Consider the following 26,434-nt stretch of genomic DNA (forward strand, 5'->3'; position numbering starts at 1 on the left):
TTGAGGGTCCCACCCCAGTGACAAGAGGGGCACTGACCCAGTGACAGTTTAGTACCTTCATTTCTGAGAGTGTAATGTTCTACTGTGGTAGATATTATGGTGCTCCTAACCCTCCTATTATCTTTGAGATCGCTTTGGCCCAATTCATGTCCCAATAGCATCTCTAAATAAATGATTAACATCTTTTTTTCAAAGAATCAAAGCATATGACGTGTAAGCTTGGGTTACAATTTTAATAATAATAATTTTCTGGAGGTATAAGTAGCTGGGGTCACTTTGACATCAAGCAAGAAGATGAGTAAGTTTGTAAATGTGAAGGTAACAGCAGGCTTAACTCTCGAGCCTTAGCCTCTGAGTTCCATTAGTTGGAGTGAGGCTTTACAAACTGTTATAAATGGAACACATGTATAAACACAATGTCTTTCACTTCAGTTTAAGGCTCCTTAAAGTAATACAGTGCAGTGTACTTCACAAAATAATGCATGTCTATGTGTTACTGGTATAAGCTATTTATAAGCTTTAAAGTATTGCTCTAAATGGCAACACTTTATTTGAAGGTTACCTACATTGGGACTATATAACATGTGCAGAAGCACAGAATAACATATTTATGAAGCAATATTTGGGTACTTCTCATTACTAGCTCATGCCAGTAACTGCAAGATGACATAACATGCTCTATGAAGGAAATGACATCACATTAACATAAGAGACTTTAAACTGCAGTGAAGGGAATTCCATTTATAACAGTATTATGAAGCCTCATTCAAAGGTAAAGGAACTTAAAAGGAAGGTCTACTTTAGAAGTTTATATCAGTTCTACATAGTCCCCCATGAGTTAATGTACAAACTCAAAATCTCACTTAGTTTATGGTAAAGCAGTTAAAATATACTCAAGTATTGCCTTAAAAGTATGGCATCCAATGCTTATGCATGTGTTATGATGTCCTTATGTAGGTTGCCCTTAAAATAGAGTGTTACTCTTTAAAGTACTCATGTCCTACGTTTTCTGGTATGTCCATTTTCTTCCCAACATCCTCTCATAAGATTTATGTACCAAAAACATAATTCATTTTTCTCATGACAATTTTCCAACCTCTCTTTATTTTTTATAATTAAACAAGCTGATTTTCTTCAAGACTGATGTATGTAAATTTGCTGTCTTCTGGTTAGCTCCTATCCAGGCTAAAACACTCTTTAACTTCTATATGAATGGGCAGAGCTGAACTGCTAAAGAAAAAAAAAGCATATTGTCACTGTCCAAAGAAAAACACAAATGTCCAAAACAGTAAGTTTACAGGAGAGGGCAAAAATGCTAGCACCTTTCAATGTAAGTTAATGTAAAGAGGTTTTATTGTAAGTGATTTTGGAGCATTTCTATTGGTCCAATCATCACAAAATTTTTCAGCTGGTGTGTTAAAATGATGTAGAAAAATAAAAATGGACAAAAATGAATATACATGGTTTCCTTTGGACGGTGACGATATGGAAATGAGACGGATTTTATGACATCAAAGAAGCTTCGTTTCCATATTTGGACTGTAGGAACTGCAATGTAAATGAGGCAATTTGAAATGTCGAACTCACTATTATTATCATATTATAGCGAGGAAATATCAGGTTCACATGTAATGTGTCCTTCAACCCTATTAGAACAGGTCTTTCTCAGGGTTACGCACACAAATGTTCAACACAGCATCTCTGGTTATGAGTTATACTTGGAAAACATGGTCATTTCAAACTAAATCATGCCGTTTGAGCAGAATAGTCTTACATTGGCTGTGTTTTCAGCAAAGCTGTCACAGATGAGCAAGAACAGAGCAACTCTGCTCAGCCAGAACTGCCCAGCCCTGCTGTATTCTATCAATATGTCCACTGCTTTAAATTTCAAGACTGTTCCCAAAATTTAACACATGCAATGGCCAAGTACTTTTCATTTGTCCTGCCAGAGATGAATCTTTTTTTCCCCTCTTCATTCAGGAAAGAATACAAAGAGCATGGCATTCCTTTACCCCCTACAAAAGCAGCAGTGATGGGGTTGACGGGGTTACTGGGATTAATTTCTAGCTCAGCTGGTGGCGGAGACTACCGGAACCCTGTAATGAAAAGGTATGATAAAATCTTTCATTTCACTACTTTTTTTGGGGGGCGGCTCAGTGTTGGACAGCCATGGGGGGGTCAGTGTTGAGGAGGACAAATGGCAGGCAGTTATTATTTTCTGCACTCATGGGGTGAGTGTTATAAATCATCTCGATTGCTGATTCACTCCCAGGAATTCCGCCCTCTTCCTGCCTCCTCTCTGCATTGTCAGAGATGCTGGATGTTTGCAGGCCTGAGGCTCTGGGGTACTACTGATAGTCTGACATTCTCCTCCTTAAGTGCTAGATAAAACCTCTTGACCTAGTGTATCTAGGTAGGGGTTATAATGGATTTGCATTAAGATGTATTTGCTTCCAAGTTTGGCTTATTTACCAAGTACAGTTTAACCCCTTAAATGGCCAAAGTTTTACTACACACTTCTATAGCCTAAGAATAGCTCAACCAGTTTGAAGTCTCTTTAGTTACAGAATAATAAGCCTTAGTATGTAATAAGCCTGAGACTGAGATTAAGGGGTTAATGAAAAACCATCTGGACATCCCTGTCAAATTATATTTAGTTGATTTTCTAAGTGAAAACCAGTTAAAGGGGACTTTTTCAACATTTCTGCAGAATGCAGGGCTTGAAATGTAAATAGAGTGATTCAGAGTGGTTTGGAGTGAAGTGGTTGGTTGTAGAGTCTCAGCTTCCTTTACAATGTTAGTGATAGGAACCAGGGGTCAAAAGCAAACATAGCTATTTTATGTACTATCTTAACCTACACCTATCATCTATGTTGATATGTTATGTTAGTAAATCTGAAAAAAAAAAATGAACCATGAATAGATAAAAAAAACGTTTTTAGGCCAAAACCTTCTTTCAAGTGCTGATAAGGTTTTACATATTCATTATTACATATTTCATGTAATAACTTTCTTTCAGGGAGCATTTAGAGATGGACATCTGGTTCCTATCACCATCACTGTGAATGATCCTGACTCAGTAACAACAGAGCATTTCACACCAAACCACTCTGAATGACTCTTTGTACATTTTCATAATCTAAATATGCAAATTGTGAACAGTGAAATCTTCCTTTAAAGCATCCTGTACAGACAGCATTTCTGCACATTTCAGTGGAGAATTGATAGTTTATTTGCTGAATTTAACATATTGGGAAAAAATAAAGCAGATAATGTGGCCTGGGCAAAAGTTTTAATTCATACGTTGTAATATAATATGTAAAGTTTTGCATATGACTGTATGTTTCCCCTCTGCACACATTTGACCCCTTTCCTTTGAATCTATACATTTTTTAATTTGAATTTCTGGGTTAGATTTTTGTTTTTAGGTTGTATCAGACAGGAGGAACTTTCCTGAAGGGACAGTGTTTGGCCTCTGGATCTTATCTTGCATGCTTTGATTGTAAGGCATATATACAGTACTGCGAAAAAATTCACAGACCAGCCTCCATTTATTTAAGTTCCAGTCAAAATGGCTTTTAAGTAGCTAAGTTTTTTTTTTTTTTCAGCACCAGGAATAAAAGAAAAGACACACTAATTACACAAAAGCCTATATAAAATAAAATAACATCATTTCATATAAAATCACATTTACCAATATTAAGTACATTCTTTCAGTCTTTCCAGAAGACTGCAGGGATATTTTTCAACAAGTTGTTTTCAGATCTGAAGCAGCTTGATTTTCTCCTCTCTCTCAGAGATGAAAGCTTTAAGTGCTGTTTATCTGATGGGGGCAGTTTTGGTGTCGACCGGGTCTTCCAGGTGGTTGCTAGGAGGCACATCATCTTTTTTGAACGCCACTTTTGGAGACCCCAGTTTGTTCTTTGACTTTTGCCTTCATTATTTAAGTGGATTATTTTATACCTCATATTTTATATCTCCTCAGAAATATCACCTAGAAAAAATGAATAACTTGTATTTGATGGCCATTTTAAATAAGTCAGAGGTGGTCTCAGAGCTTTTCACAGTACTATTGATTTCCATACACAGATTGAATCCAGTTTTAGACTGGCTGGCTGGAAAAATAAAGTACATTTACTGCATAAAAATCTTTTAGAAATGTCAGTGGTATCTGTTTTATTACAGTATTTTTTACTTCTAAATTACATTTGTGGTCTGTAATTGATATTTTGTCCTGTCATAAAACTTTGGTTCAGGCCTGGAATCAGAAATAAGAATTGAAAAGAATGTAGAATTAGGATAGGAGGTGTAAAGTCATGATGAATGACAATACATTATGGCAGAGTTAAAGGTTACTGAGTGCAGTGTCGTTTTGAGAAAAGTCTACTTTTCAGAAAAGGGGAAAAAACATCTGTGCCTTTCTCAGGTTTCACCTAATTATCACTTCTAGGTGTTAACAGTTGATTTTATTGGCTCCCGGAGCTGCAAAAAAGTGTCCAGTGAAACTAAAGGCCAGCCTTCAATTCACATAAAAACATTGAAAGAGAATTTGAAGGTCTGCATGAGTATTAAAGACTGAAAACTTTGCAATTCCCTTGGAACAGGAATTATTTTACGCTTCGCTTTCAGACTACGGGCCGCTATTTCTTTATTTTCAGTCCTTCTGTCCTTCTGTCATGTTACCCAATTCTCCCAAAAATTGGCCGGGGAGATTCACAGCCACGTTTTGTAGCGCTGCAACTGCAGTTAGGGTTACAGAGTTGCAGCTGGGGAGAGATGGATAAATAGAGAGACAGAGGAGGGGTGGGGGGGTGGTAGGAGTTGAGGCAGGAATACTCGAGCCTGGGGTTTTCCTTTCTGCTCCATTCTCCATGTGGTTAGTAGCGGGCGATGAAAGGATAATTTCCCCCTTGGCCTTTAAGCGGAGCATTGTCACAGGGGTTCAGCGGCTCAGCGATAGATGAGTTGGAACCCCCCCAATCCAGCCCCTCCCCCAAGGGCCCTGCACTCCCCTCCAGCTCTTGGCCTTTGTCAAGAGCAGGCCACTGTCATATGAAACAGACACCCAATAGGTAAGCCTTTGTCTCGACCCCTTCACATCTGCTGACCCGCCCTGCCCCCAAAGAGCATCGCAGCGCGGCCAGCAAAGACAAACTGTGAAAGAGAGCACAAAAGGGCCAGTGGAGGGACGACAGAGCCGTGCCGGTCTCCCCACATCCATGGTTTCTGTGGGTTTTAGGTTTTGCGAGGGGAGAGGTGGTGAAATGAACCACAGAAAGGTATTATTTCAAAAAAAAAATGGAAAAAAGACCCAGATCGAGCGGATGCATATGTTGTGAACCGCAGGGCAGGTGGGATCTGTTGTCATGTAGTGTTTCTTTATAATTTAATGATGAGACAGCAAAAAGTGAAGGTTTATCACTATTCCGGGGATTTTTGGAGCACAGCTGGCTGTTTATTTGCATTTTTTTCCTGAGGGGAATTTCTTAGACTTTTATGTCTGCATTCCTATTTTACACAAATCCATTAAACATGCCACAAACATCCACAAACTTCTCCTATGCAAACTTTTTTCAGAGGAACGAACGGCAGCTGTGGAGACACTTTAAGCGTAAGTATTTGGTTTAAACTAAGTCAAATAGCTGATGATACAAATGTTAAAAAGCCAATATGGTCTGAAGCAAAACTTACACTTTTGTTTAGTTATAGGGAGCAAAGACCTGACAGAGAGAAGCATCACCAGCTCTAAAAAATGAAAAATAAAAAACTACAAAGTTTCTCCATCTTTAAAGAACTTTAAACAAAGTTAACAGTAGTGGCTTTTCGTGATGCAGTGGTGAGGGTGGGAACAGCAGTGCTGTGACACAAACAGGAAATCAGCTGTAGGGCAGACCGTCTCATTTCGGTTCAGCCTTTGTGGGTCTATGCAGCCTCCGAAGGACACGCCTTAATAGACCACATCCTTCAAAGGATGCAGTCCCTGAATTGGGACACCCCTACTGTGCCTAAGACTGATATATGTTAATCCTCTGGGGTCTGCTTGCACTTCCTAGATTTTTGCTTGAGCTCTTAAATCCTTCTTTCAAGGCACTCGTGAATGATGTGATATCCACATATTATACATCAAAATGTTCAGAACAATCTCAGCTGGTTCTATATTGAGTCCTTTTGACCTGGAGTAAAGAGATAATTGGGCCTGAAAGCTGAAAAAATGAAATCCAGTTTTAGAAATTATTTTATATCACTTGTGAAAACATCAGTAGTTAGCTACTTTGTAGCTACTTTCCCAAAATTTGTAGATGTGAATCTCCACCTGACACACCAAACAATCCCAACTGATAGTGTGAACAGGACACTGCATTTAATCCTGTGCCAGAAAGAAACATACAATTGAAAAACTGCAAATGTACAAAAAGATTACCAAGCAGTGTAACCAACAGTCAAGCTTACACACCCAGTGTTCTGATATCCAACAAGAATTAAGACTAAAAGCAAAGTCAATCATTCCAGGCTTATCCTAACAAAATTCATCAAACATAACTGAATACAAATCAAACGATTTTGTGCAAAGCATTGTCAGCTGTTGAAATAAAACTGCTCCAATTCAAACATTTCAGAAAGATCTGTACAGACATGACATTCAGAGACTTTGTTAAACTTCATCAACACTTTAGCCTCAAAATTCTCATCAGTGACTCTGACGCTGTTTGGGGTGAGAATCAGGCCTGAATAATCTCTGCACTCCTGTTGCAGCTCCACATCAGAACCAAATGTGGAGCCTACTAGCCTACTAGTAAGGGGTGATCAGCGCATGCCCGTTTGCTTGAGCTGTCCGCAGCTCAGTCAGGATCACACAGTTGCCACCATCCCAGTGAATGACCGCTTTCTATAGTTCACATTTTGTGTGGATCACCTAAAGCCTGTAGCAAAATTGTAGCAAATATTTGCGCTATAGCTACACAGAAATTGTGACCACTGATGAAGGACTAGAGGATGACCAACACAAACTGTGCAGCAGCAGATGAGCTATCGTCTCTGACTTTACATCTACAAGGAGGACTGACAAGGTAGGAATATATAATAGAGTGGACAGTGAGTGGACACTGTGAATGTTTAAAAATGAGTGTCTAATCCACTCGTACCAGCACAACACACTAACACACCACCACGTCAGTGTTACTGCATGGTACTGCATGGTCATAATCTCTCGCCTGATTGGTGTAAGTTAATGTTATTTATTTTGCTGAGTTTGACATTGGAAAAAATGAAATGTACTATATCGTTTGCACAGGCCACATTTATATGCTTTATTACTTTTTTCCAATATGTTAACTTCAGCAAATAAACAGTGATTCTAAATTAAAATGTGCAGAAGTGTGTTCTCTGTAGAGGATGTGTCAACAAAATGTCATTTGACCAGGGCTGCCCAGGGTACGTGGTTTTTGTCTCTGCTAATTTTCTCTCTTGGTGCCAGTACAGTGTAAAAAAGTTAAACAGTGTTTTTGCTCATAATACAGCAGCCGTCTGCCAGAGCAATAATACCTCAGGGTTACCCGCCTTTGCCGTTCGTGTGGAGCATAAAGAGAGCATTCAGAGGCCTTGGGCTCAGCTCACCTGCAGTGCGGTCAGGATGTTGGCCAGGGCCTGGCCGTAAGTGTCGTGGCAGTGGACGGCCAGAGCGTGGACAGGCACCTCTGTGGTCACGGCGCGTAGCATTGCGGCCATGGAGCCGGCCGTGCCTGCGCCAGTCGTGTCCCCCAGAGACACTTCATAGCAGCCCAGCTCCAACAGCCGCTTCACCACCTGGGCCGAGAAATGGGGGAAAGAAGAGCCCGTAAAAACATAAATCCCCTCAGGAAAAGGTAAACAAACAGAGGGTGAGTGCACACAGAGGGCCCAGTCTGAGGGCCAGAGTAACGCTGCGGCTTTTGCTGCAAACAGCGTAATAAGGGCCTCTAGGGACGACGAGGCTGTTAGAGGTGGAATAAAAAGGACATGCAGTGCTCTGAGGATTGACTACCATTCAGTACATTCAAGCTGCTGAATGCCCAAAGACTCATTTACTCTGGTTTCAGAGCTTCACGCTTAAAAATGAAGGCACTTCATTTCATAAGATTGTCATCAGAGGTGGGTAATAAATTGTTACATTTACTTAAGTACATGTAAAAGTTTTTATTTTATATTCTTTATTTTATATTCTTCTGCTCGAGTATATTAGTGAGTAAAGGAATCTTTTCATCTGCTACATTTATATTTAGTTGTTAGTTGCTTTTTTGTGTTTCATTAAAATTTTTTGTGACATATATTTTAGGAATAGACACAAATCAAAAATAAAGCAAATACAATAAATAAACAACTACACAACTAAACAGCATCACATAACATTATTGAAACCTAAATTTCTTGAATAGACTCGTATAAATTCTCCCAGTTTCTTATTGTTTTCTTTTTTGCCTTGTTAAGCTTTGCTGTAAGATTTTCCATCCAAACTATATTGTGAAAACTAGATATCCGGAATTTCACAGCTGGAAGCTGTGGAACGATTCAAAGTTGCAAGACAGTTTTCTTGGTGTCTGTAAAAGCACCACCACACTTCGCTGAATCAAAGAAAACTGAAACGCAGAGTCATCATTTAAAAGACATAAAAGTGGTGACAGTGGATCACTGAGATCAAATACTTTAGATAATGTATCTACTGTAGACCTCCGTATATCTGCAACTTTAGAACTTATTCTAGATTATATGCATAAATGTACCATGGGTAGAGTTACAAATATTAAAGGTATAACACGAAATACATTTCATTTGATATCTCCTGTACAGTGTTGTGTATGGTCTGTGAATTATTTTGTAAATAAATGCTCATACCTGTCCAGGGTGTATCGTGCCTTTCGCCCGAAGACTGCTGGGATAGGCTCCAGCACCCCCCCGCGACCCTGACGGAGAAGCGGCTTGGAAAATGGATGGATGGATGGATAAATGCTCATTTTTAATTTGATTCCAGCAACACATTCCAAAAAAGTTGGGACAGGGGTATGTTTACCACTGTGCTGCATCACCTCTTCTTTTTTATTTATGTCTACAGTTACTTGAGAACTGAGAAGACTAATTGCTTGAGACAGAGTTTCATCTTCTTAATAGTTCTGGGTCTCCTTTGTCATATTTTTCATTACATCGTTTTCAGTGGGAGACGCATCCGAATTTCAGGCAGATCAGTTTAGCACATGGGCTCTTTTACTACAGAGCCATACTGTTGTAATACATGCAGAATGTGGTTTGACATTGTCTTGCTGAAATAATCAAAGCCTTCCCTGACAAAGACGTTGTCTGGATGGCAGCATATGTTGCTCCAAAACCTGTATATGTCAGCATTAATGGTACCATCACAGATGTGAAAGTCACCTATGCCGTGTGCAACAATGCACTCACATACTATCATGGATGATGGCCTTTAAACTGCGCTCTGATAACATTGTTAAAAACTTCTTTAGCTATCCAGCCATCAATCCATTTTCCAAGCCGCTTCTCCGTCAGGGTCGCAGGTGGGGGGGGGTCTTTAGCTAGGTTTCAATTAATGAATTCATCATTACGGTTTCAAACACTGCTTCCCGAAAATTGGTGGTCAGTTGTTTTTTACAAGTTCTGATTAACAAGACAGCTAAACATATTCAGAGCAATGTAAGAGTACACTTGGCAGTAAAACCTGAACATTCACCAGCATGTACTATCATGTATGGTCATTATTCAGATAATAATTACCTGATCATATTCCTTAATTAACATGTCACATAAAGACATTTCACGTATGCTCACAACAGAAAATTACAACTAAATATCATTTCATTTAGTTAGTAAAGAGTTAATAACTATTTTACAGAAGACCTTTGTAAAGAAGCAGATCTTAAATTATTACTGGAATCTTTCATAGAAACTTAGAATTTTGTGCAAATTCTTATTTTAAAAAAAAAATTTTTGCATCTCATTTCCAACAATCATCCACTGAAATGTTCTTTGGGCGTACAAAATTGGTTCTTCTATAGTATCTCTCCTTTATTTTTAAGAGTGTTGAATGCAGAGAATCGCCTAAGTTTACCTTTTTTACTTGGGCCGGTTGTATGTCTCCTTCATACGGACAGCCAAGAGTGCAGGAAACGTAGCTGCAAACAAAGCCAAACATGCAGACAGAGTGGACATGCTGAGGGCTGTATTGTACACTCCATACAAAAACAAAGTCGGCACGGTAACGTCAAATGTTATTCCGTGGCAACGACAAGGCCACAGCTGCCAAAAGCACTCTTACAGCGGATTACATTCATCACGGAATAAAACCAAATGTGCTAGGGCAGACGAAACATATGGCCAGTGTCAAATGTTGTGTTAAATAGTTCCAATAGCGTTGACAGTGGCAAATGAGAAATGATGCAGGGGAGCAAAGTTAAAAGCTATATGCGCTTTCCATATGTTGGAAGGAAAAAATTTACTGCTCGAAACGATGGACAAACAAGTGAAAAGTTGAGAATGTTTCTCTTGGGCACTTGGCTGTTAGACGATCCCTCAGTTTTTTGCTACTGGAATTTCCATAGACTCTCTCCGGGCCCCAGTGATGGCAGTGCTTTTCAGTCATGTCCAGCAGCGGGCATTAAGTCACTTTTGCCAGAACGACAGCATCAGGCTCACGTGTGGCCGCAGAAGTGCCTGTGCTCTCTGTTTAGTTTTGCCCCTGCTGCATCCCCCCAGCCCCTCCCAACTTTCTTTTTAACTTTTTTCTAAATGAATGGCCTGGACACATCTGGACTTTTGCTTGTGACATGATACAAAAGCTCCAGGATACGTGCACATCTGGAACTTGACTTATTTACTCATTAATTCAGGAATCATGTCATTTGCCGCTCAGGTGCCTCACTTCAAAATCTCAAAAGCAAGCAACGGAAGAGGGAATAGAAGGGGAATGTTTGTGAATGAACTCTAAGGTGGCTTGACAAAACCAGTGCTATGGTGTACTGGGTGGTTGCAAAGATCTTGCTAGTCTGTTGCTAAGGCATCCCAGGTGGTTGCTAATATGTGTGTTTATATACACTGTATGGAGATATGTATTGGGACACCTTACACACCCCTACAGGAGCTTTTCTGAATCAGTCTAAATCCATAGGCATTAATAGGGAATTTGTCCCCTTTTGCAGTTCTAACAGCTTTGACTCTCCTGCAAAGCTTCTACAATATTTAAAGTGTGTCTGTGGGAATTTTTGTCCATTCATCCAGTAGAGCAGTTGTGACGTAAGACAATGATGTCTCACAGTCTGGCTCACAGCCTCTGTTATAATCCAACCCAATGGTGTTTGATGGGGTTGAGGGGCAGTCGAGCTCTTCCACACCAAACTCACCCAGTCATGACTTTATGGAGCTGCTTTGTGCACTGGGGCTCAGTCATGCTGGAACAAAAAAAGGCTCTTCCCCAAACTGTTCCCACAAAGTTGGATGCATAGAATTGTCCAGAATGTCTTGGTCTGCTGAAGCATTAAGATTCCTCTTCACTGGAACTAAGGGTTCAAGACCAACCCCTGAAAATCAACCCCATAGTATTATCCCTCCTCCACCAAACTTTACTGTTGACAAAGTGGTCGGCGCTTCAATTTTACAATAACAGCACTTACAGTTGGCAGGGGCAGATCAAGCTGGACAGAAATTTTATAAACTGATTTGTAATAGAGGTGGCATCCTGTGATAGTGCATTGTTTAAAGTAACTGAGGTCATCAGTATGACCCTTGACTGCTAGTATTTGTCTATTGAGACTGCAAGGCTATGTGCTTAATTTTATTCACCTGTTAGCAATGGTTGTGGCTAAAACACCTGAATGCAACAATTAAGAGTTGTGTCCCAATACTTTAGTTTATGTGTGCTAGTATGTACATATGTCCATATGTAATGAAATGAGGTGAAGTATGAGAGATGTCTATTTTGGCACCATTTGTGCAACTATTATTTGAGCTTTCTCAATGTTCTGACATTAATTTCCTATGACAAAATATCATGTATGAGCAAATGCTACATGTGTCATACACTATATTGCCAAAAGTGAACTTGAGTGACATCCCATTCATAATCCATAGGGTCTAATATGATGTTGGCCCTATCTTTTGCAGCTTTAACAGCTTCAACTCTTCTGGGAAGGCTTTCCACAAAGTTTAGGAATGTGTTTATGGGAATTTTTGACTGTTCTTCCAGAAGCACATTTGTGAGGTCAGACACTGATGTTGGACGAGAAGGCCTGGCTCTCCGCTCTAATTCATCCCAAAGGTGTTCTACCGGGTTGAGGTCAGGACCCTGTGCAGGTCAGTCAAGTTCTTTCACACCAAACTCGCTCATCCATGTCTTTATGGACCTTGCTTTGTGCACTGGTGCGCAGTCATGTTGGAACAGGAAGTGGCCGTCCCCAAACTGTTTCCACAAAGTTGGGAGCATGAAATTGTCCAAAATCTTTTGGTGCTGAAGCATTAAGAGTTCCTTTCACTGGAACTAAGGGGCCGAGCCCAACTCCTGAAATCAACCCTACATAATCCCCCCTCCACCAAACTTTACACATGGCACAATGCAGTCAGATAAGTACCGTCTCCTGGGAACCGCCAAACCCAGACTCGTCCACCAGAATGCCAGACGGAGAAGCGTGATTGGTCACTCCAGAGAACACGTCTCCAGTGCTCTAGAGTCCAGTGGCAGCGCTTTACACCACTGCATTCCATACTTTGCATTGTGCTTGGTGATGTAAGGTTTGGATGCAGCTGCTCGGCCATGGAAACCCATTCCATGAAGCTTTCTACGCTGTTCTTGAGCTGATCTGAAGGCCACATAAAGTTTGGAGGTCTGTAGCAATTGACTCTGCATCCGCAGTCATTTTATGTGGCCGACCACTTCGTGGCTGAGTTGCTGTCGTTCCCAATCACTTCCACATTGTTATAATACCACTGACAGTTGACTGTGGAATATTTAGTAGTGACGAAATTTCATGACAGGTGGTGTTCGATCACGGTACCATACTGGAATCCACTGAGCACCTGAGAGCGATACATTCTTTCACTAATGTTTGTAGAAGCAGTCTGCAGGCCTAGGGGCTTGGTTTTATACACCTGTGGCCATGGAAGTGACTGGAACACTTGAGTTCAATGATTTGGATGGGTGAGTGAACACTTTTGGAAATATAGTGTATGTAAAGGTGACTTAATGACCACTGTTGGAGACAGAAAAGCACTGTGATTGATCCTAAAAGCATAAACACACTATTTCACACTTTACTGCTGCAGAGGCTCTACAATACTCCAAAGTTTCATGTTTCTGGCTCAGAAACTGAGATCAGCGAAAATGGCATTGAAATAGCATAATAATAACAGAAATAAGAAGACAATGTTGAACAGTAAGCAATAACACTATCTATGAATGTCATATTTGTAAGCATGTATAAAGACATGCATTCATAAGGCACCATAAACATGGTTATAATTATTTATAAAAATGAATTACACTTTATAGTTATGCTATAGTTATACATTATGAATTGTTGTTATAATGAATCATAAGCAGTGATAAGTTAGTGCTAAGCTAACGGTGGTGTACATTAACTTTCCCACATTGGGTAAAACACAGATAGCAGCACTAGTTTAAACTCTGACATCTGAAGCCTGTAATGTGCTTTATTGTGCATGTTTTAGTGTTTGAGTAAATACTTCAACTTGTTATGGAAGGATGTCTGAACATGGGCCTATATGGTCATCTGAAGGATACTCACCCCCGCACAGGTATGCCTGCCTGTTTGGCCGCGGTGATGACCTGCTCAAACCTCCGCATGCTCTCCTCAATGGAGCAATTGATGTTCCTCTTACTGAACGTTTCAGAAGCAGAACCAAACACAGCCACTTCGCTCGCGCCTGCTTCGACCTTTAGAAAGAGGAAACACTCCTGTAGCTGACAGCACACACAGGACTGGGACACACGCTTCGATTAACCAGCTAAGCAATTAAGAGAGATGGGATAAACATTTATAAATATGTGTTAAAGATGGACAACGCACAGCGTTATGCAAACTGTTATTTAATCCAGATGTGCAGACACAGGGTGCGCAGGCCCAAGTAGTTTATTGAAGGAGAAGCATCGAGCTTTGGTGACCTGGCACAGCGAACAAATCGCAAATGTCACTTGTAAATAAATGTAAATGGTGTAAACATTTACTCACGGCTGCCTGGAAGCCTTGCAGGTTGGGCGTCAGGACCGGGTATCTGACATGAGGCAACTTGTTAATCCCTCTCAGCACTTCAGTGTGGTCTGCCATCTGACCACAAACAAACATAGATAGATAGATAGATAGATAGATAGATAGATAGATAGATAGATAGATAGATAGATAGATAGAGAGATAGATAGATAAAAAAAGCAAACACAAAGCAACCTTTGCAAAAGTTATGGCACATTTTATTTATTTATTTATTTATTTATTTATTCAGTTTGCTAAAAATTGTGAAACCGTAAAACAATCATTTTTAAAATGTGTTCTCTGTGAGTTTTTTTCTTAACTTTCTTTCACTTAAAAATGAACAAAAAATGAACAAAACGTAATTTGACCAGAGGTGTGTGTGTGTGTGTGTGTGTGTGTGTGTGTGTGTGTGTGTGTGTGTGTGTGTGTGTGTGTGAGTGTGTGCGTATATAGTATATATGTACATTTATGTATACATCTAGCAATATACAGCTATACACATGCATTATCTATATATGTACATCACTTTTTTCTGAAGAAAACCTCATATCTCCATTTTTTTTTACGTTTTCCAGTTTTTGACAGAATTTGAAAATGCCTTTTACTCTTTACACAGTGAGCAAATTTCATGATGATTCGACCAAAAGAAACAGCCCCAAATGACTTGGAAAAAAATCTGGTTCCATTGACTTACATTAAAAACATTAAATGTAAAGTATGTTTCTTCCTTCTCCTGTAAAGTTACCAGTTTGGAGATACAAGGTTTTGTTCCAGCAATAGTGTACTTTTTGTAATTTTTAAGAGTGTACTGGAAAACAAGAAACATAAAATGTGCAAAAGTTACAATGCATTTTATTCATTTTCTTTTTTTTATTTTTGCAACATGTAAAAAATTATATAGTAAAATTAACAGAAAATGGCATTTTAAAATGTGTTCACTGTGGAAATCTGTTAATTTACTTTCGCTTATTAAATAAACAAAATTTTACTTTACCAGGAGATAGATAGATAGATAGATAGATAGATAGATAGATAGATAGATAGATAGATAGATAGATAGATAGATAGAAAGATAGATAGATAGAAAGTATGACCTTTTACTATATATTTTAACTTTTTTTTACTTGTTGTTGGTAAATAGCTATGCTAGAAATCTAGTCTTCTAGCAAAGCAACCTATGTAGGTTTTCCAGACATAGCTGAAATAGTCAGAGAGCAGGTTGTCTTCGGCAGAACAATGAGTTCCACAGTAAATCAGTCAGTGCTCTCAGTCAGTTCACAATGCAGAGTCATTACCTGAGCGACCCACTTTGAGGACACAAAGCTAGTGGCCTCGATCACAGACAAGCCCGTCTGGGAGAGCATGTCTATTAGCTGGATTTTGACCTCTGTCGGCACCATTTCCTGAGGAGGAGGGGGGAGAAAAAACACAATGAAATGGCGGTTCTGAGATTTGGCTGCGTACGCTACGCAATGAAGCTCAGATGGTTTCTGATTGTGAGGGGTTCTGATTTACTACATTCACCTGCAGCACTCAGTCATTTTTTTAAATAACGCTCGTGGTATCACAGTATGCCATAACTCAGGGAACTCTAACTCTGTCATCAAGTCCAGAGTTACAGCATATGTGAATATGGCAACAATAAAGACGTGACTGACTCGTGCTAAATACATAACATGTGAGCCATATGGTTGTACCATGTCATGTTTCCGAGATATTTCAGGGCCGGTTTGTGTTCGCTTTAGCAATACAATAGGTGAAGGGAAAATGTGAACCATGTGTCTGGGCAAGGCTGGTGCTTGGAACGAATGCACTTGTTTGAGAAAACCAAATGCTAAGAATGCAAGAAGAAAAATGTTAGGACCAGCTGCCCAAACAATACATATAGACTAATTTTTGCTAAATATTATAAGAATTTCTTGGTGCTACAATTTTAGTAGCGCATGCAAAAGCAGATGTAGCTTTTACTATGACCTGCATTTTAAAGAGGAATTTCACTGACTTATCAGTGTCTTCATATAATTCAGGGGTTAAGATGTAAAGGCATGCAGAGTGGTATGATAAGAAATTTTAAATTGTAGAAAAATACATAGATGTCTTTACAGTGGTGGTGATAGGAGCCAGGGTCACCATGACTACAATACAAATATAGTCATTTTATTTACTATCCAGAACCACCAGTGAACCTACACCCAGAGTCTTCTGTTCTTATATGGAATGTTGATGATGGTACAATAGTGGTAAATCTGAGGTAAGGACTTTTTTGCCCTACAGCGCCCTACATGTAGCTGTCTGCCATGAACATGATTTAACCCCTCCAAACATTTTGTAATAACCAAACCCAAACTCCAAACTCCAAACCCCTCCAACAAATCTTTTTTTATGGTCCTGACCTAGGATTGAGCTTGACTGCTACACAATCTCCAGATGGACTCGGATCCAACTACCACAAAGTGTGGTCTTAAATCAGATTCAACTATTGCAAAATATCAGTCTTAAATCAGACTCGACTTCTATAAAATCTCAGTCCTAAATCAGACTTGACTGCTATAAAATCTCAGTCCTAAATCAGACTTGACTGCTATAAAATCTCAGTCCTACATCAGTCTTGACTGCTATAAAATCTCAGTCCTAAATCAGACTTGACTGTTATAAAATCTCAGTCCTAAATCAGACTTGACTGCTATAAAATCTCAGTCCTAAATCAGTCTTGACTGCTATAAAATCTCAGTCTTAAATCAGACTTGACTGCTATAAAATCTCAGTCCTAAATCAGACTTGACTGTTATAAAATCTCAGTCCTAAATCAGACTCGACTGTTTCAAAATCTCAGTCCTAAATCAGACTCGACTGCTACAAAATCTTAGGCCCAGTCCCATTTCACCCCTTGCCCTTCACACTTAGCCTTACCCCTCTGTTTTGCATGTTCACATCTAGGGGTTGGGTTGCCTCCCTCTTGTTGTTGAGGTAGAGGGTTAGGGTGAAGTGTTAGGGCTATTTCACTGTTCAAACTGAGATTTTTCAGACAAAAAAACTACATTACTTCATTAGCTACATGTAGCTGTCTGCCATGAACATGATTTAACCCCTCCAAACATTTTGTAATAACCAAACCCAAACTCCAAACCCCTCCAACAAATCTTTTTTTATGGTCCTGACCTAGGATTGAGCTTGACTGCTACACAATCTCCAGCTGGACTTGGATCCAACTACCACAAAGTGTGGTCTTAAATCAGATTCAACTATTGCAAAATCTCAGTCCTAAATCAGACTTGACTGTTATAAAATCTCAGTCCTAAATCAGACTCGACTGCTATAAAATCTCAGTCCTAAATCAGACTTGACTGCTATAAAATCTCAGTCCTAAATCAGACTTGACTGCTATAAAATCTCAGTCCTAAATCAGACTTGACTGCTATAAAATCTCAGTCCTAAATCAGACTTGACTGTTATAAAATCTCAGTCCTAAATCAGACTTGACTGCTATAAAATCTCAGTCCTAAATCAGTCTTGACTGCTATAAAATCTCAGTCCTAAATCAGACTTGACTGCTATAAAATCTCAGTCCTAAATCAGTCTTGACTGCTATAAAATCTCAGTCTTAAATCAGACTCGACTGCTATAAAATCTCAGTCCTAAATCAGACTTGACTGTTATAAAATCTCAGTCCTAAATCAGACTCGACTGTTTCAAAATCTCAGTCCTAAATCAGACTCGACTGCTACAAAATCTTAGGCCCAGTCCCATTTCACCCCTTGCCCTTCACACTTAGCCTTACCCCTCTGTTTTGCATGTTCACATCTAGGGGTTGGGTTGCCTCCCTCTTGTTGTTGAGGTAGAGGGTTAGGGTGAAGTGTTAGGGCTATTTCACTGTTCAAACTGAGATTTTTCAGACAAAAACACTACATTACTTCATTAACAGCTACTAACGCTGCTCTGTAGGCAACCCTGCCAGTCTGCAGCGAGAGCAGAGGAGGGGAAAGTTCAGCTCCTCACTGCTTAAATACATTTAGGGCATCATACGCCTATCATCATATCCGGTTCTTGAAGGCTTGTTCCATTTTATAGGGGCAAGATTTCAACCACTACCCCTTGTAACTCAGTTTCAAGGGGGAGGGTTACACTCGATAACAAGGGATAGGGGTAAAATAAGAAATGTGACTGGGCCTTAGTCTTACATCAGACTCAACTACTACAAAATTTCAGTCTTAAATCTGACTTGACTGCTCAAAAATCTGTCTTAAGTCAGATCAGACTACTACTAAATTCTCTGACTTAAATCGTACCACACTACTACAAAATCTCAGTCTGAAATCAAACTTGACTGCTACAAATTCTCCATCTAGATTTGGACTTGATAACTACAAAATCTCAGTCTTGACTCAGCCTCAGCTCTAAAGTTCACTATCCAATATCTAGAAATAGGTAAAAATGAAGAAGATGAAGTGAAAAGGGGGCGAATAACGAAAAGTACTTTGTGAAGGAGGATGATTTATTGCCTCCATTCAAACTGTTTTCAGTCTGTACGACCCAAGTCTTGGTCTTGTATTGGACTTGTTACTAAAAAACCTGCATTACACAACATCTCATACAATCACATAGCAGAAACAAAGCATAGCTTTAGTACATAACATGTTGCAGTGAAAGCAATGACCATAGTACTAATCAGTGACCTCATGTTCTGGAGCAATTTCAGTCTTTTAGAATGAGCCGTGGTTGCTTTTACACATGCTTTCTTCATTAGCATCACTACAAATATTTAGTGGTTAGTAAAAAGAGTATGTGGTAAAATTCTGACTGCTTTCACTCGTTCAGTTTTAGAAGAAATCTAGAAATAAGTTGAGAGCAGGTGGTAAATAACGAAATGTCCTCTGTGAAGGAAGATGATTTATTGCCTACATTCAAACTGTTTTCACTCTGTGAGTCCATTTGTCATTTTTTGCAGGTGTTTTTTTTTTGGGGGGGGGAAACCCCTACCTTCTCGTTCTGAAGTCCATCTCTTGGCCCGACCTCCACAATTTTGACAAAGTCTGGAAACTTGTGTATGTCAGGCCCCTGCAAATTGAATAACAATGAGGGCGCAGCACATGGCCATTCCACAATGCGTTTTGGAAAAACTGACAGGCAGCTTAAGACATCTTCTGTGCTGTGTTTCCTCGCAAATGATGCGTATGACTTTATGCTTTGAGGCAAAAGATCCAGGTCCGCAGCTCATTGCCAGGCCATTTATGATATACAATTTCCTTCCTGTTAACAGTAAAACTCAAGTTTAATTTCAGAGATCTGGGACTGCTATTGTGGAAGGCAATGAGACAGTGCACGGCCAGTATTGGAGCAGCAATAAAAACTCAGTTCAACTCTTAGGAAAGCTGCTCTCAGTGGCTGAGGCACTTAACCTCAAGTTGCTCCAGAGGTGCTGCAACATGGCATCCCTGCTCTTATCTATGCTCTCACTTCCTGGCCAGCCGGGTCACTGTTAAAGATAAGCAAGTTCTATAATAAAAATAAATAACTATTTTAGAAAGAAGAGTAGAACAGTCATTAGGAAGGGAAGACGTATGGTGCTCCCATTCTCCACAATCTCTTTATGAGAGAATAAACCCAAAGCATGCGGAGGAGAACCCTTTCCCCTGACTGAAGTGCCCCTTGTTTCCCATTAAAAATGCTGGTCTTAAAGGCATTCTCCAGCGTTTTTCAATCTAATCTCCATCTGCTGCATCAGTACCATATGGCTGATTAACCACAGACAGTAATTTCAATGTGTTTCCCCGAATTTACAAACTCATTTCATCGAACGGCACTTGTAATAGAAGCCAACAGGAAACTGATGAACTGTCAATACAGTTTTATACAAAATCTGCTTTCACTTTTTTGAAAATTCAGTTGTAAATTTGTATAATGTGACTAATTTTCAGGGAACTGTAGTAAAACATTAGCAGCATAGCAGGTGGAGGTTTTACAGATTACTCTGTGATCACAGATGGATACAAGAAAACCTTAAGGAAAGTGAAAGTAACCAGAACTGCTTTTATGTTACTCTAATGTTCAAAGGTGGGAACTTGTCATTAAGTTGCAAGTAACAAGCAAGTCTCAAGTCTTCACACTCAAGTCCTGAGTCAAGCCCCAGGTTAAGGTGGTCGAGTCTCAATTCAAGTCTCAAGTCAATATTATTATTTTTGGAGAACATTAAATGCACAGGTTTAAAATAAAACTAGCTCAGCAGTAAAACTAGTTCAGTCAAATAAAACAATGACTAGATCGAATTGAATTCAGACACCAAACAGAAACCAAAGTGACTGAGCTGAACAAAATTTACAGAAAAAACAGCAAAATGATGGTGAATGTGAAGTTACAAAAGTGAAGTTTTATTCGCCACCTTCACTTTGGAATTTTTCATTTCACCAGCACCTCACTGCTGCACCTTTTAAGGTGGAACAAAAAATTCCAACGCGAAGCTGGTGAATGAAAAAGTCAAATTCAACCTTGTGGTGAACATTTCATATGTTTTATCATTTATTTTATAACACACCTAAAGGTTGTGGAAAGCCTTCCCAGAAGAGTTGAAGCTGGAATAGCTGCAAAGGGTGGGCCGACATCATATTAAACCCTATGGATTAAGAATGGGATCTCACTCAAGTTCGTGTGTGTGTGAAGGCAGACGAGCTAATACTTTTGGCAATATAGTGTAGTTTATCTTATACAGTGAATCAGATCACACAAATTGATAAAGCCTTGCCTGATAAAATCAACCCAGCTCTAGTCATACTACACATGCATTAGTGGTCTAATTCTGAAAGATAACTAGAGCTCCTACAACCACAGTCTTGCCCCTCACCTCCCATCCCTGTCTGTGTAAATCATGCACAGAAGCAAACTCCCACCTTCTTTTCCTGCAGTAGCCATGGCATCCAGGGAGAATCCCCCATGAGAGCCCCATAGTTCAGGCAATGCTTCACCGCGATGGGCGCGTTACCCATTAGGCTAGCTCACTAAGCTAGCTAGCACGCCCCCCTCCAAAGATGCTCGGCCACCTGTGGCGATGCAAGTCCTCATGCGCAGGCTCCTGTGGCAAGTAGCACAGGGATCTGTCCAGGGAGGTACATCAAAGCTCCATGACAGGCAGACATGGAGTGAATGACTCAGCAGTTACTATGGTAACAGCATCCCTGCATCCCTGGCAGTGCGGAGAATGGAGAAGCAGAGAAAGAAGGGGAGGGGAGGGGAGTGGCAGCCACTTAAAGGCTTTAGACTTTGCACTTTTCTCGGCATGGAGCTGACAGTTTTGCAGGGATCTCTGTGTACTCGGGAAGCTCGGGGACCTTTTGGGATTCTTCAGTCTCAAAAAAAAAAGAACCCCAAAACCACAAGTGGCTTATTTTACAGCCCCTCACCTCCCTCCTCAGTGGAAATCTACAGCTTCGGGGAAACACGCTGCCTTGATTGATCTCCTGCGAATTGAGGAGGCCTGCAGGTTTTCCATAGCTGGGCTGTGCCACAGCTGCCAATGTCAACTGCGCTGTGTTATAAAATCTCTCTGTAAGGCCAGGCCACAATTTACTTGTGAAAGGGCCATTCTTCCAAGTCCAGGTGTTAACAATAGAAGGGTTTAAGGAAGCCCTTGTGCTGAGCTTCTCCTCAATAAGATGTCAGTGTGTGCTCTGTGAGAACCAGCCTCAGGAATGCAGCTGAATTTCTGGAGTGAGACATTGTCATTGTTCTGGATTACAAGAGAAAAAGAACATAAACAGTGCGCACAACAAAAGACAGAAAGAATAGAATGCAAATTATAAAATTAGTAACAATATTACAGCAATACAAGTAAGTATGAATATAAGTAAGTAATTGAATGTAATTAATGTTAAGGCCTCTGTTTCCACCAGAAAGCTATCATTAAATTGCTAGTCATAAGATTTATTATTCAGTAACTATTTGGAAATTGTCATCTGTAGTTATGAGAGTACCACGTAAGCACCCTAAAGAATGCAAAGATACTTCAATTTACTGCATCTGTAACACCTTGATTACCAGGGACAACGTCAACCTCAAAAAGTCAACTCAACTTAAACTTATGAGGTAACTGATCACACAGCCTTTCTTAAGTTAATGCAACATGAGGACACTAGAGTTTACCCAACTCAAACTTCTTTGTTTAGACAAAAGTTCTACACCTCAGCTTGGTAAACAATCCAGAATATTGTTTCTCAGTTTCTTCATTAGCTGATGAACAATCTGAACAATCCATTCATCAGCAATCACACACTCTTGGGCTCCCACTTATGGGTGGCTATGGCATTACTGGGTTCAAGCGCATGACCTCCTGATGCTGCAGGTTCAACGCTTCATTTGGTAATCCCTGAACTACTGTGGATGTCTTTAATGAAGAGGTTTAAAATGTAAAAATTAATGTTATGTACTCTAAAAAATAACATGCTGTATCTGACTTAAGTTATTTGAACATCTATTGTTCAAATGTAGACCACTGTTATGTTAATTTATTGTATGATATTTATTTAGTTCAACATTTTAGGTCTGTCACAAATAATGTAACATTTAATTTAATTACATAGTGAAACATGGAAATGCTGCACTAAATAAAACTATATTTTTCAAAAACAAAGGCCAAAATCTGAGTTGAAATTGTTTTGCAGCTATGTTTTAAAATTAAAAATAAAATTACAATTTTTACTGTGTATTAAATACTTATGGGCACGGGAAAGAGCAACTTCATAGGCTCCTTGTGATGCAAGCCAGAGGCATTAAAATCCACAGTGGTGGATGAAGTACACAAATCATGTACTAGAGTTAAAGTAGAGACACCCAAGGTAAAATATTACTCCAGTAGTAGAAGTTCCTCCCTTTAGACCTCCACTTGAGTAAAAGTACTAAAGTATTTGTCTTCAAATGTACTTAAGTATCGACAGTAAAAGTTCTAAAAGATTAATTATGGCTCTGATGTCCTGTTATCATTTTTATAACAAGACTCGCTTCATGAACTCATTTTAGGTGAAAATCCTCCAGTGTCTCTCTTGGTAAACCAGTCTTTTAATAGAAGGTCATTAATTAGTGACGCTGACGTCTATTAAAATGATCATAAGCACAAAACACTGAAGGTAAACAGTTTCCATCAGGGAGAACCGAGTGGCTCTGAAATCACTTTTTACACACAAGCAAAGTTTCAGTTTAAGATTTATTTACAACTTAGTTCCAAGTTTAAGTTGAATAAAAACTGGCTTTAAACTCAGGATCATAAATGAGTTTCCTTTACTATATTGATCTGTAGGTCTCTGTTCATAAACATAAACCAGCCCAAACTAATTTACTATAAAATGAAATGGTGTTTGTATAAATTCAGAAAAAAGCCGCGTCAGTCACGACTGCATATGTGGACATATTTCTATATTGTGCTCTATTTACACAAAGTTAGGTTAGTTCATCGTTTATGTTGAATAGACTCTCCCAAAATCTTACACTGCTGCGCTGACATTGAATCGTGTGCTGCACTGGGTCGGTATGACCAACAGGTCAAAACAAGCTCAAAACAAATTGACCGCTGTGCCCTGATTGGTGTTCTTGCTTTGCGCTTCTTTCGTTTTGATACACACAGAAACCAAAAGGAATGACAGATTTCTCAAAATGTAGTGGAGGAAAAAGTCAGATATTAGACTTTGAAATGTAGTGGAGTGAAAGTAAAAAGTTGCCCAAAATGGAAAAACTTGTAACATGGAGCGAGGAGGCGGACGCACGTGCTGAGATAAGTGAGATTTATTAAGGGCAAATCCAGGGTCTTAGTCCAAACGGTACAGGGTCATAGACCCAACACAGAGTTGAGGGTGGACAGACATAACTAAGAACCAAGAGAAACACAGCAAACAAATCAAAATGTGTCAAACGACAATTCAAACTACAAACAAAGATCCAAACCGGACAAGGACAAAGACTAGCAAAGACCAAGTGCAAACACAGGGCTTAAATACAACAGGGATAATGAGGGACAGGCGGAAAACAGGTGGAGACAATCAGGGGAGGAGTAACCAAACAAGGGGCAGGACTAGAAAACCAAAACAAATGCACATGGAAGATCAAAACAAAGGAGCACATGGAGTAGTGGGAGGAGCCAACCATGACAAAATTTCAGTACAAGATACACGAAAAAACTACTTAAGCACAGTACACTGTTAGAAATAAATGTACTATGCAGGTACATGATTCATTCATCAAGGTACAAACAACGTAAGTGTACCTTCAAAGGTACAAAGGTGGTTTTAAGGTCCAATGGTGTACCTTACATGAGTTTTTCCTAGTGGAAAAGTAGATATTCGTACCTTTTCATGACCAAATGTTTTAAATCAGAACATTAAAATAAAAAGCCTGGAGGCCAGACGGGATGTGTGGAGCCATTACAGCTTAGAAAATATCATTTTAGTGGATTATGGGTCAGTTATGTTCCCTGACTAAAGGTACTGGGATGTACCCCTGAGGGTACCACCACAATGACAAGAGGGTCACTGCCTCAGTGACAGTTTAGTACCTTTCTGAGAGTGTAACACATTACATTTACTTTGTTACTACTGCAACTTGAATTCAGTTTCCCATCCTGGATTTTATAATCACTAAGTGTGTTTATGTGCAATTAATAATCCAGTAATTGAAGAAAATCTGCAGAAAAAGATGCTCTTTTACATGCACTTGAATAATGAAATAATGGGGAAACTCTGGGTCTACATGAATCAGACAGTAATCAGATTTCTGCTTTTTCAACCAGCCAATGAACTCACAGAAGACGTGATGTACACATAATATAAAACTCAAACTTCACGCCACAGCTTTTTTATAAAACACTGAGTCACTTTACCTGAAAATATCAACAAACATCATCTAGAAGATGAAGAATATTTAAATCCTTCAATTCGTTGAGCATTTAGTTGTTTCCTCGTGACGACACTACTCGCTTATTTTCGGTACTGCGGTCTTTTCCACACAAGACTGAGAAACCCGAAAGAAATCCGATTAAGAGTTTACATCACTGAGAAATCTGATTACTGAGCTAAAATCCAGCCTTTTTATCAGAATTCTTAATCAGATTTCTAGACTTCACTCCAGTATAAGAAATTGAAGTGTGCTGTTTATACAATCATCTGAATAATCAGTCCCAGCTAGTGGGGTAACTGAGGAAAAAGAAGTTATTGTTTGCTTAAATGAGACACAGAGCTAAAACCCTTCTTATTCAGTAACTACTAGGAAAGTACAATGCAAGTTCTGTGGCTATGAGAGTGAGGAATTGAATCAGTTTAGGGGGTTAATTTTAATGTCTTTCATTATCATAAATAACAATGCCCTAAGCTGTATGTTGTTGTTGCCTAGTTCAGCTTTGTTCTTACTCAGAGTTCACCCGTGTATTTTTAAAGTGTTGTTTCTGCTCTGTGATCAAGTGCAACGCTAAGCAGGAGCGTTCTGCAGTGGGAAATATGATTCAGAATTGTCCCCAGCTGGAGGAGCTCACTGCATCGGATTTGGGTCCCTACCCAGCCATTTAGCATTTCCTTTCCTTAAATGCTCGGCAGCTAAAAAGGACAAAACACGGACATTCGTCTTGACAAATACCAGCTGTTGAGGCTTACTTCAAAGAGGCGAGCTTCGCCTTCGGGCCAGCCTAGGTAATGTTACACAACACAGCACAGGTGAGCGGGGTGGGGGTGTTTCTTTTGTGTAGATCTGAAGTCCTTTTGGCATTCCAGATGCGCTCACAAGCATTTCAGGACCAAATTTTAGGATTCGGATCATCGGATCAAGTGCTAAATAAAGGCCAGTTTAATGAGATAAATCAGTCGGGGACTTAAAGCATTAGCTCTGCTCTCAGAAGCTGGCTAAGGTTCCTCTGCAGTCAGCCTCATGTTTTGTTAGCACTGCATACAAACAAACCCTGCCGAGTTTGTGACAAGCAGCCCCTGTGAATTAACCTCTGCCTCTGTGAACTTAATTTGTAAGATATGTATACACAGCTATTCCCCGTAGTTGAACTGATGGTAGTCAGGTGAATCATGATTTCAGTCGTCGCCGTCGCTCGACAGAGTGTGCTGTGCTGTTCCAGCAGCCTTTGAGGGAACGGGTTCTACTGGTGGATGCCAAAATAAAGGGAACACTTTGGCTAACAAGGACAGCATTATGTTGGCATTAATGATGCTGAAAGACACAGC

General features: G+C 39.7%; 1 protein-coding gene across 3 annotated transcripts in view; it reads right to left on the bottom strand.

Moving 5' to 3' along the window:
• hmgcll1 (3-hydroxymethyl-3-methylglutaryl-CoA lyase-like 1) overlaps nucleotides 1-21,413 on the bottom strand; it is a 37,651-nt gene extending 16,238 nt beyond the window's left edge. For 2 of the 3 annotated variants that reach the window (XM_017694046.2, XM_017694048.2), the window contains exons 1-7: nucleotides 21,122-21,413; nucleotides 19,218-19,295; nucleotides 15,536-15,643; nucleotides 14,223-14,318; nucleotides 13,779-13,927; nucleotides 10,094-10,157; nucleotides 7,615-7,803 (exon numbers count right to left, since the gene is read on the bottom strand). In XM_017694046.2, coding sequence (XP_017549535.1) covers nucleotides 7,615-7,803; nucleotides 10,094-10,157; nucleotides 13,779-13,927; nucleotides 14,223-14,318; nucleotides 15,536-15,643; nucleotides 19,218-19,295; nucleotides 21,122-21,217 — 780 coding nt within the window. In that variant the 5' untranslated portion in view covers nucleotides 21,218-21,413. The remainder of the gene's footprint in view (nucleotides 1-7,614; nucleotides 7,804-10,093; nucleotides 10,158-13,778; nucleotides 13,928-14,222; nucleotides 14,319-15,535; nucleotides 15,644-19,217; nucleotides 19,296-21,121) is intronic. The other variant, XM_017694047.2, reaches the window with a different exon arrangement.
• Nucleotides 21,414-26,434: the final 5,021 nt, after the last annotated feature.

This window comes from Pygocentrus nattereri, chromosome 5, assembly GCF_015220715.1.
Source record: "Pygocentrus nattereri isolate fPygNat1 chromosome 5, fPygNat1.pri, whole genome shotgun sequence".
NCBI lineage: Eukaryota > Metazoa > Chordata > Actinopteri > Characiformes > Serrasalmidae > Pygocentrus > Pygocentrus nattereri.